This window comes from Anolis sagrei, chromosome 4 (assembly GCF_037176765.1).
Source record: "Anolis sagrei isolate rAnoSag1 chromosome 4, rAnoSag1.mat, whole genome shotgun sequence".
NCBI classification, from domain to species: domain Eukaryota; kingdom Metazoa; phylum Chordata; class Lepidosauria; order Squamata; family Dactyloidae; genus Anolis; species Anolis sagrei.
The window spans coordinates 216,253,386-216,265,444 of NC_090024.1; the positions used below are offsets into that span (position 1 = coordinate 216,253,386).

The following is a 12,059-nucleotide window of genomic DNA, read 5'->3' on the forward strand; positions in this document are numbered from 1 at the left end:
GCAGCTCTATAGGATCCAAGGCAAAATGTTTTTCCTATCTTATCATGAGATGCAAATACTGAACCCTTTACATGCCAAATATGAGTTGCTGCCACTGTGCAAATCCACTCCTTGATTCAAAGCTTGATTTTCTTATTTGACCTGTGCAAATTGTGGTAATACTTCCTGTGACAATAAAGGCTTCTGTGAAACCACCAAAATGAAAAATGATCTTTCCTTCAACTGCATATTTACAGTGTTGTTTTGTTTCAAAAGCTGTGCAATTTTCTAGATAGGATAATGCCTGCTTTAAACAAAAAGTGTCACATTCAAAGTCTAATTAAAGTACTATAAGCATTTCAATTAGGCACAGGAAGTGAAGAGGTGCATGTACTGTTGCAGACTTATGACTAGTAGAACAACAAGTCCTCAAATGCATTTACTGCAATGAGCCTAAAGCTTCTGAACAACTCCTGATCAGCTCAAGAGATAGCTCTTTACTTCCATGGCAGCTTTTGCACAAAACAAGATCCCTCCTTCCTAGAAGTGAAGGGAGAATGATTGAGATGGGAGAAGACTGCACACATGCAGGTGCATCTCCAATGAAATTTATATGCACCATAGTTGTTGGTTCAGAACTGACGCAGCAGCAGTCAATAGAATTTAGGCATTCAATTGACTTACATTACTTGAACACACCGCCAAATGAATTGGTCACATTTTTGGTATCTATACTTTCTTAGAAGCAGAATTAATATACGGTGTTTGGATGTTGAAGACAACAGAGTTATTCTGCCTATTTAAGACTATTATCTATTTTATTATGATTTCCAAATTCAGACTCCAACACATTGGTCTGTGTTCTTTTCCTTCTCAGTTGTGATAGGATTAAACGGCCCTGCCAACCAACTCAAGGATTGCAATCCATCTACCCAATTTCAAACCTAAATCTCCTCCTACAGTTGATCACTCTGATCTCAAACATGATGACATGTAATTTTCAACAGGTTGTGTGGCATTTTTAAGACTAACACACTTATAATAATACAAGCTTTCATGAGATATATAATACATTTCCTCAGATGCCTGGTATGTCACAGGACTCGGTCATTTCCCTCCAACAAACTAACCACATTGCAGGAATTGAACCTTGAGTGGGCCTTACTTTCTGATATTAATGATATTGAAGATTTAAGTAATTCACACTGCTATCCTAGGCTAAACCTCAAGATAGCCATTTCAAATTTGCTGACAGTCTTCTTAAGCATGCATAAGAAACATATTTTCTTCAAAGAGATGAAAAGCTTTTCAATTATAAACTAATCCATGAATGTATAACATAGGTGCTATGCATAAAATATCTGCTAATGTTGTACTGTAGATGTGTATATTTAAATCAAAACCTGTATGCATGTAAATACGTAAAACAGCAATGGCATAGCATTCCATTGATGTGATGGAAGCCACACTTTTTGTAGAATTCTCACTTCTCATCCATCCAACAGAAACAGCCCCTCAAATTCATGGGGAGACTGGACCTCACATGACTTACCCACATTTATCCTCTGAAGGCATGGCTGTTTAATCTTTGAGTTGAACCTCCTAACATTAACAGTCACTGGGTCACAGCATAGTACACCATAGGCAGAACTTGGGGTGGAAGTTACTTTATTTGCACTGCATCTCCCAGAACGTATCCCCAGTGAGTACTGTCATTTGTTGGACATTTCTGGAATAATACTTCAAAAAGATAGCTTTCCCAAGCAATGACCATTTGCAAGCCTTCATTGGTTTCTGTTTGTAGCAGCAATCTCAAGAGAGAACTTGCAAGATAAGTGTTTCTAAAAGCGCAGGTCACAAGCACCTTCAGTTGCTGGAATATCTCTCTCAATCTGAAGAGCAGGTTTAGATGTTTCAAGCTGTGCAAGCCAGACAGAATTCTTTTCCACTTAAGTGCAAACAACTCACAGTGTAAAGCTCATGAGTCTCCTCTGAGAAAAGACTCACAAACTGCAGGTGCCAGATTCATATTTGTGGATTTATGTTACACACAACCCTAAAAATAAGAGACTTGAGAAGAACATCCAGAAAGCTCTAGAGCAGTGGTTCTCAACCTGGGGTCCCCAGATGTTTTTGGCCTTCAACTCCCAGAAATCCTAACAGCTGGTAAACTGACTGGGATTTCTGGGAGTTGTAGGTCAAAACACCTGGGAACCCACAGATTGAGAACCAATGCTCTAGAGCTAATTTAGATGGAAACTAGCATGTCTTTCAGTTTGTCATCAAAGGGGTTATAAAAACCACCTTTATATAACAAAAATAGGATAATAATCTTAAGTATGAGCACAGAAGGTGGGTTGATATTTAGCTCCATCTTTGGAATAGATCCTGCAGGATGTTCTAAGAAACAGCAAGAATCTGAAGATGTATTGTCGAAGGCTTTCATGGCTGGAATCACTGGGTTGTTGTAGGTTTTTCGGGCTATATGGCCATGTTCTAGAAGCATTCTCTCCTGACATTTCCCCTGCATCTATGGCAGGATGCTTGCCATAGATGCAGGCAAAATGTCAGGAGAGAATGCTTCTAGAACATGGCCATATAGCCTGAAAAACCTACAACAACCCAATAATCTGAAGCTCAATCGGTAAAATGGTTGCTTATCGCTAAAAACTGAACCATTTTCCATTTGCTATGATGGGATTAAAGTATCAGTGAAATGTCTTTCCAACCACCGTTTGAGAGATTAAATGTTCTCTTTATCCCACAATACAAATAACACAATTGTTTTGAGAAGTGACTTACAATGTAACCAACACCACACCAACACCCTTGTCTTGGAGATTAACACATATTTTTGAACTAGGAAAGTCTCACAGTATCATAATCTAAATTCAAAAATGAATGATAACAGGACATCTTTGGGGTTTTCTTCCCAGATTTCTGTCCCAGCAGCAGCTATACACCAAATTAAAGCCCAATGAGGGACAGCTGCTCATATTCTTTCCTGGCTTTGTGCAAGAAACTGGAAATATTGCTCATCAGACTTATATCTGACAATTTATCCTATGCCCATCCATATCCCACTTCTCCATGTACCAGTAGTGCATGCCAACAGTGTCTATTCAGAAGTAACACCTACCGCATTCAGTAATACATACCCCTAGGCATGTCGGACATATTGCAACCTACATTCAAGTGCAAGGAAGAAGACATATAGCAGCTGAGCCTTTAGAGAACAAACAAGGAAATATTTCAAAATATATTATGCCAATGATAGTCCCATTTCTATGAAACAAAAATGTTTTGAAACAATGCCCAGTGTTCATGATCCTACCAGCAGGCCGATTGGCAATATGAAGAAGCGGATTCCATATGCATACAAAACTTGAAATAAGTTTTCCAATGGGAAACAAAATGGAGAGGCACAGTCTAGAGAAGAGAAGAAGTCTTTCCTACATTGGGCCTCATTCTTGCTCCCCGTGCTAGGTTTGGAAACAGACCGCTCACAAATCCTTCCGTCTTGCTCGATCTCTTCCCCTCCACCACTAATTCTCCATGTGCTTTACAAAAAGATGCTCTTGGCATAATATGGCAGTGTTTCCTTGTGACCTTCAGTGGAGATGCAGGCCAAGTCCCACAGCTGCAGAGTCTTCACAAAGCTGACAACAGATCCTTCAAGGGAGGCAATACTGCTGGTTCATTCTGTTTCTGAAAGCAACACACATGAACATCACAATATGTTTTACAGAAGAATTAGCCAGCAAAAAGGCCAAGAGAAAACTGAACAAAGTCACCATGACCTCAGCTGCTCTCAGATGGAAGCGGGAGCTTATGAAGAAGAGTCATGCTTTAAAATATGTGCCTGACAACAGGCAAGTTGTTAAGATGTTTCTGTCGTTACTGATGTCCCAACTACGTTTCTGACATTATCTCATTTTATAGACTTCATTTCAGCTCTTTACTCCTACTTAGCCATCCCTAATGCTTGGAACTTTCCTCCTAAGCTCTTATGTCAGGGTACTGATATCATTTCCTTCAAATTTCTCAACATTAACTATTTTCATGAAGTTTTCAGTTCAATCTCTTTAGTATTGGCCTACTTTTAAGATAAAACATAGACGTACATAACTGTATCCTCATATTTATTCTTCCTTTTTATTTTTTGCAGCAGAATACTTTTATTATGACTCTGTAAGATGCTGGTATACATTGACTGTCATCTAGGATCAAACAGCCTTTGAACATAACCTTAACTGCATTTATATATCCCTCCCATCTAACAAAAACCCCAACTCTTGTTAACTATAACATCATAATGCTAAGTTATTAAATAATAATGACTATAAAATATAAATACAGATGTATATAAAAGAATAAAAATAATTTCAGCTATTGCATTAACTCCAAAAAGTCTCTACAAGAATAAACCTCAATGGACTATGAAGAAAAAAAGTATAATAAAGCAATTAGATTCAATATACACCTTCTGCTCGTATTAAAACTATTTTGCACAAAGCTCCCTTGCCTAATTGGATTAAAGATTCCTCCTCCTCAAATTGGACCATATTCGTCCCCTTTAGGAAGGCTAGCTGAACCAGTTGTAAAAGATATGAAATTATTTACCCAAATGAACTGCTGATTGATGACTATCTGTATCACCAAGCTCTGAGCTGCCTTCTTGACCTCCAGGCTCCCAGGATTCACTGTTCTCAGAAACTTCCGAAAAAGTATCAAATGTCCCTTTTTGAATGCTGGCTGGTTCACCAGTGCTTGAGGACTGATCTTCACTGCCTGGGTCTGAAGTTGCCTTGCTTTCTTCATCAAGCCTTTCAGCAAACCACAGCTTGACCTGATCACTGGTCATTTGAGTTCTTTCACATAGACCTGGGAGATCATCCTCATAATGCACCTTGTTCTTTTGGAAATAATCCTGAAGGATCTCCCTGCCAGTCTCACTGGAGGTTGCTAGACCTTTTGGGAAGATACCATTCTTGTAGTTCTCATACCACTTCAAATTTCCATTTTTTAAGCCATAGCGACTATCCCCAAACCAGCGAATCACCTCAGTCCTTGGAAGACCTGTCTGAGAACATATTTGGTCATACTGTGCATAGGTAGGTCTCTGTGTCTGCAGAAAGAGCTGTTTAAGCAAATGCCTCTGCTCAGCGGTCTTTTTAAAGCCTAGCTTGGGTTTTTGGGAAGCAGGTAGCTTGCTAGGAGAGCTGTCATTTGGAACATCTGCATTCAAACCTGGCAGCTCACTTTTGCCATTTGACTCAGTCACCTTAAAGTTCTTAAGGTTAATTTTTATAGGGCTCACTTTGCGTTCACCTGGCATTCGAGAGCTGCTGGCTACATCCAAGGCGCCATTTTCGTTTAAAGCCCTCAAGTCATCTGATGAGTCTTCCTCTTCCACAGAATCGTCTTCACCATCATTATCTACTCCCTGCTCAGTTTTTTTGATTACTTGTTTCTTCCGTCGCTCTGAGAACCAGCTGTCAATTTCTCTCCTTGTCATTTTGGTCTCACTCCTCAAACGGTCTACTTCTTCCTCAGAAGGAAAGTGATTCTCTGCAAAACTGCTCTCTAAAGCTCTGAGCTGTTCAGGAGCCCTTTCTTTATATTTTGTAATGGAGAAGTCAGGAGTTTGATGCCATGACTGTCGACGGGTTGGAGGATGAACAACTGGTGTTCCTGTTGATGTAGACATTAGCTCTGTCGTTCTGGGAGAAGATGTGAAGGTAATTTCAGGTACTGAATCTATGATTATTGCATTTTCTCCAACATTCATAGCCTTGCCACCTCTTATATTTCTACAATGGTATCTCCTATCGCTAAACCATTTCCGGACATGCCTTGTAGTAAGACCAGTGAGTTTTGATAGCCTCTCAACTTCAGAATGACCAGGAAACTGGTTTCTATAGAAACTGTCTTTTAGTGTAGTTAGCTGTTCATAAGATTTCTTATTTTTATACGCATAAGGATCAAAGACTGATGCTGAAGATATACTTGGGCAAGAGCCGACTACTTTCACTGCTGATGCAGTACTAGAAACTGACACAGCAGTTGGTAGTTTAGCTGTCTGTGTCTTTGGGATGGATGTTGCTGCTATTGCAATAGATGAGGTTGATCCTTGAAATCCATTAGTTATTACTGGTTGGGTGACAAGCACACTGCTTGCTCCTTCCGGTTTTCCAACTGAATGGCCAGGCAAACTGGCTTGAATGAGATGCTGAATGTTACCAGGACTTGCAACTAGAGGTGTATTCAAGACTGTAATGGTGGACTGAGGCACAGACTGAATCACAGTGTTAAACATTTTCTTCCGTGCATCTTCTATTTCCTCAGGGGACCAACTGATACCCTGTTTCAATCTTTGAGCTGTAAACCAAATCTTCAGCTGTTCTTCTGGATACTTAGTCACAACAGTCAAATAACACAGTTCTGCTTTAGTAGGATAAGGAAATTTATGAAAAGAGTTTTTCAGAAAACTATTAGAATCCATTGCTGCATTGTATGTTGGGATGCTACTCAGAGGAATCATAACTTTGGGAAGGGATTTTGATGTGGGGAGCTGCTGGTGAATTGGTGGTTGCTGCGGCAGTTGCACAAACTGTGTGATACCTGTCTGCAAAACAGGGACATTTCCCATTACTGAACCATTGACAACATGTGTTGATTTGATGGGACTTGTTGTCGACTGACTGACAGGCACAGATTCATTGCTGGATGGCTGTTCACCACTTTTTGTTTCCAGATCCTTGGCTGGTTTAATAGACAGATTTTCTTTCAGCATATGGATTTTTTTCACTTCTGGTTTTGTTTTCATTATCTTCATAATGGGTGTTTTGGTAATGATAATTTCAGCTTGACTGTCTTGACCATTCTCAGGAAGATCCCCTAGAGGGTTTTGAGAACTGCTGGTGATGTTGACAACTCCAGTGGTTTGCTCCACAATTGTCTGATTGCCTTGCTTTACAACATTCCAGATTAAGCTGGTTTCGCCTGCATGATGCTCCACATTGTGGCAAAAAAGCTCTTTGTGGGTCTTTACGAGAAAACTGCACTGCACACACACAAAGGAAGGATCTTTACTAAAGTCTATATGCTCAGAGTCAAGGTGACCAAGAAACTGGTTGACATCTTGAGAACCAAAACTGCAATACATACATCTGTATGTATCATCTTCTAGAATACTATTATGTCCATTAGACAATGTCCCACTGTTGTGATTGCTATTAACAGGGTCACTAACAGGCACAGTGGCAACAACAACAGATGGTTGGGTTTCTTCATGACCAGCTTCAACAGATGCCAAATCCGATTCCTGCAGGGCCAAAGTTTTTGACGGTATCATACAAGGTGTTGTGGATTTCCTTTTGCTAGCCATTATTGTGATCACATAAGATGATCTAGGCTTATGACACAAATTTTACTTTTTAAGAATATTTTGCAGGTCAAATTCCACCAAATCCATGATGCTCAGAAAAATGTGCGTCAAGAGATGGGTCAACCTCTTAAGTTTGCCATTGAATCTGAGGAGAGAGAAAATGACAACATATTAGCAAGTATTATGTATTGCATGTACAGAAGCATAGTCACATGCCCTTTACTGTTCAGTTACAACTTTAAAATGTTGGCCTTCACTGTAAGAGTCTGTGTTGTATAGCGCTTACTGTTCAGTTCTAGAAGATTTGCTTATAGTCATCAAGCATTGTTCCATGGTTCAGCAATGCCTCAAACCTGGAGATTCAGGCTGAAGTTTACAGCTGAACCCTACACCAGCTCACAAAGTTATGGAAAACACAGAAGAGGCTATGTGCAAAATTACACGAAAACTTGTTGTACCATCAAGTGTTTGTCAAGGACAACGTCAAACAAGTCACAGACAAACACAACTGCAGAAACTGGTGGACCAGGGATAAGACATACACCAGGGTTTGTGGAGAACATAGATACACATAGGACGGGGCGGGACATTTGTTTTGCTTATCCAGGCTGCAGAAATTCCATACTGGGGTAAAGAAGATATAAACTTCCAGGTCTTTTTGGACCAGAAGCCGAATTATCCCTGATGAGGATAGTTTATACCCCAACACATGTGCAAGGCAGCTGATTGCAGAAAATGGTTCTATTCCAATTGATGACGGTCTCAAAAGTTTTCAAAGATTATCATCATTTTGTCTTGCCTCCTTCAATTTCTTCTAACTGAAGATAAATGAGGTTCAACTAAAAAAATTCCCCATTTTGGTGTTGCTCCCCTTTCTCAGCAAGGTGCTTACAAAGCACCTCCCAAATGGCTAGGCATTTAAATGTGTGAACTTAACATGAGTTCAAGGAATGTTAAGGACTTAACCATGCATTTGCTAAATCAGAGTTATGGCTTGACTGAACATTTCTTAAGCTCATTAGCACTTCCATGAGAGCTTGATCTCAACCATTAAAAGTAATCATGACTATACTGTTTACAGAACTATCAACTGCAGGGAAAATTCAATTCTGATATAGTTAAAGCACTAAAAAAAGAAGCAGAATTCTTTAATGGCCTGACCCTATTCTCAGAAAATGTTAATATTTGCTTGGCCTTCTGGCATAAACTTGAATTTAAGCACAGTGACAACACACCAGACAAAATGTAATCGAAGGGACTGTTTGTACATTCCCCCCCCCCCCCACCCCGGAACAGTTACATAAGCGCACGCAGAAGCCTGGCACAGACTTGCATCTGCAACTTGAGTTGTGTACTCTGAACAGAGCAATCTTAACAGGATGTTTTTGATTACCAGCTTGTGTGGTTGCATAGCTGCAAGAGGACCAAGCCTGAGAACAACAGTACTTGCTCTCAGTGCACAGCCTAAGATGATTTCTAAAATGCAGGCCGAATTCTTTGGGCATGAATTCAAGAAGCTGACTTTTATTGCAATAGACCACTAGTTCTTCTATTCTATTCATTTACCACATAGCACAGTGGTATGTCTGCTTTCCTTATGTCTGCTTTACCTGTGAACAATTCCCTAAACTCAAGCAGAAAGCCTCTCTATTCTTGCCCCATCACTGGGGATGTTTCAATCAAAGGATTCCAGGAATTTAACTTGGGACTCTTCAGCTTGCAAAGCATGTACCACCAATGCCTTAAGTCCTTTCTCCCATCTGAGTTACTTTGGGACACAAAATTCAACTCATGTCATTTTGGGGTCAAAGATTTTAAAAACTGGGTTGTTTTAGGTTTTTCAACAGAAAGGAAGAAACCATGAAAATGAACAAAATCTGGCTACCAGTATTAAAAAACTCTAAAATTACAACAGCAAAACAACAGAGGGAAAACAATCAGGGACATCTAATCACCTCTCAACAAAAGATTGCCCCAGGCACTGCCAGGCCATCAAATGCTAATCAAGGTGGTCAGTTGAAACATTCACACCTAGCTCCAGCAGACAAGAGTTCTTTGTCCTACCCTGGTCATTCCACAGATATATAAACCCATTTACCTAGTTCCAACAGACCTCACAACCTTTGGGGATGCTTGCCATAGATGCAGGTGAAACGTCAGGAGAGAATGCCTCTAGAACATGGCCATATAGCCTGAAAAAACCTACCCAGGGATCAGTTCAGCAATACAGTCAAGTGGTAAAATAACAAATTTAGATTAGAGTATTACACAACACAAATTATGCAGGAATTTAGAAGAATGACATAATCAATGCCTTGGGAAAAAAACACAGCAATACACATCTTTCTCTGTTTTGGCTGTTCTAAGCTGTTCTGTAGGATGAATCTGGATGCTACTACACAAGGAGAATTTGGAGATAGCATTCTGAAAGTCTTGCATCTTAAAATATTTTAGATATGCCCCTGACTTGCAGAAATGATCTTGTGACTTCATAACTTGTGAACAAGACCTAGAAAGCACAGATCAAAATCTTTTTGATTTTAGATCAAAATAGTTAAAACAAAACAATTCAATTAAAATTTGGATCAACCTCTATATGAGTGTGTATGTGTGCAGACATATATGTACATACACACTGGGCACACACAGGTCATGACAATCTTGCTACTGTGTGCATGAGTGCTCTAGTACTTTTCAACTAACTAGATGTTAAGTACTTTGTTTTCATGGAATTAATGAGGTAGTTCTGGTAATGCAAAACATTTGGTCAGGACAACATGAATGGCCTCAATTAGAAGGTTAGCAATGTGACGTTCTCTCAAACAGTGCTTAGCAAGTAAAGCTGCTAAGCCATAACAAAGTGACTACTGCTAAACTAAACTCTAAGATAGTGTAGATTTTTAAGTTCAGTGAACACAGTATCAGTTCCTTATAACTATGGTCAGTCCTCCATATTCACTGGGGTTAGGTACTCAGGAGAAGAAGACAACAGAATAGGAAGGACAAGAGACCTCTTCCACAAAATTAGAAACATTGGAGGTAAATTTCAGGCAAAAATTGGTATGATAAGAAACAAAGATGGCAGGGACCTAACAGAAGCTGAAGAGATCAAGAGAAGGTGGCGAGACTATACAGAAGATCTGTATAGAAAGGATAACAATATCGAGGATAGCTTTGACGGTGTGGTGAATGAATTAGAACCAGACATCCTGAGAAGTGAGGTTGAATGGGCCTTAAGAAGCATTGCTAACAACAAGGCAGCAGGAGATGATGGGATCCCAGCTGAACTGTTTAAAATCTTAAAAGATGATGCTGTCAAGGTGATGCATGCCATTTGCCAGCAAATATGGAAAACACAAGAATGGCCATCAGACTGGAAAAAATCAACTTATATCCCCATACCAAAAAAGGGAAATGCGAAAGACTGCTCAAACTTCCGTACAGTGGCCCTTATTTCTCATGCCAGTAAGGTAATGCTCAAGATCCTGCAAGGAAGACTCCAGCAATACATGGAGCGAGAGTTGCCAGATGTTCAAGCTGGGTTTAGAAAAGGCAGAGGAACGAGAGACCAGATTGCTAATATCCGCTGGATAATGGAGAAAGGCAGGGAGTTTCAGAAAAACATCTACTTCTGTTTCATTGACTATTCTAAAGCCTTTGACTGTGTGGATCATAATAAATTGTGGCAAGTTCTTGGTGGGATGGGCATACCAAGCCACCTTGTCTCTCTCCTGAGGAATCTGTACAAGGACCAAGTAGCAACAGTAAGAACTGACCACGGAACAACAGACTGGTTCAAGATTGGGAAAGGCATACGGCAAGGCTGCATACTCTCACCCAACCTTTTTAACTTGTATGCAGAACACATCATGCGATGTGCGGGGCTTGATGAATGCAAAGCTGGGGTGAAAATTGCTGGAAGAAACATTAACAATCTCAGATATGCAGATGACACCACTCTGATGGCCGAAAGCGAGGAGGAGCTGAGGAGCCTTCTAATCAAGGTGAAAGAAGAAAGCGCAAAAGCTGGGTTGCAGCTAAACGTCAAAAAAACCAAGATTATGGCAACAAGAATGATTGACAACTGGAAAATAGAGGGAGAAACCGTGGAGGCCATGACAGACTTTGTATTTCTAGGTGCAAAGATTACTGCAGATGCAGACTGTAGCCAGGAAATCAGAAGACGCTTACTTCTTGGGAGGAGAGCAATGTCCAGTCTCGATAAAATAGTGAAGAGTAGAGACATCAGACTGGCAACAAAGATCCGCCTAGTCAAAGCCATGGTATTCCCTGTAGTCACCTACGGATGTGAGAGCTGGACCTTAGGGAAGGCTGAGCGAAGGAAGATCGATGCTTTTGAGCTGTGGTGCTGGAGGAAAGTGCTGAGAGTGCCTTGGACTGCGAGAAGATCCAACCAGTCCATCCTCCAGGAAATAAAGCCCGACTGCTCACTGGAGGGAAAGATACTAGAGACAAAGTTGAAGTACTTTGGCCACATCATGAGGAGACAGGAAAGCCTAGAGAAGACAATTATGCTGGGGAAAGTGGAAGGCAAAAGGAAGAGGGGCCGACCAAGGGCAAGATGGATGGATGGCATCCTTGAAGTGACTGGACTGACCTTGAAGGAGCTGGGGGTGGTAACGGCCGACAGGGAGCTCTGGCGTAGGCTGGTCCATGAGGTCACGAAGAG

The 12,059-nt window shown here is 40.5% G+C and overlaps 1 protein-coding gene across 1 annotated transcript in view; it reads right to left on the minus strand.

The window, feature by feature from the left end:
* Positions 1-1,630: 1,630 nt before the first annotated feature.
* The window catches only part of ZHX3 (zinc fingers and homeoboxes 3), a 64,798-nt gene continuing 54,369 nt past the window's right edge, over positions 1,631-12,059 (minus strand). The window contains exons 3-4 of the mRNA XM_060772228.2: positions 4,603-7,514; positions 1,631-3,687 (exon numbers count right to left, since the gene is read on the minus strand). Coding sequence (XP_060628211.2) covers positions 3,677-3,687; positions 4,603-7,369 — 2,778 coding nt within the window. The 5' untranslated portion in view covers positions 7,370-7,514 and the 3' untranslated portion in view covers positions 1,631-3,676. The remainder of the gene's footprint in view (positions 3,688-4,602; positions 7,515-12,059) is intronic.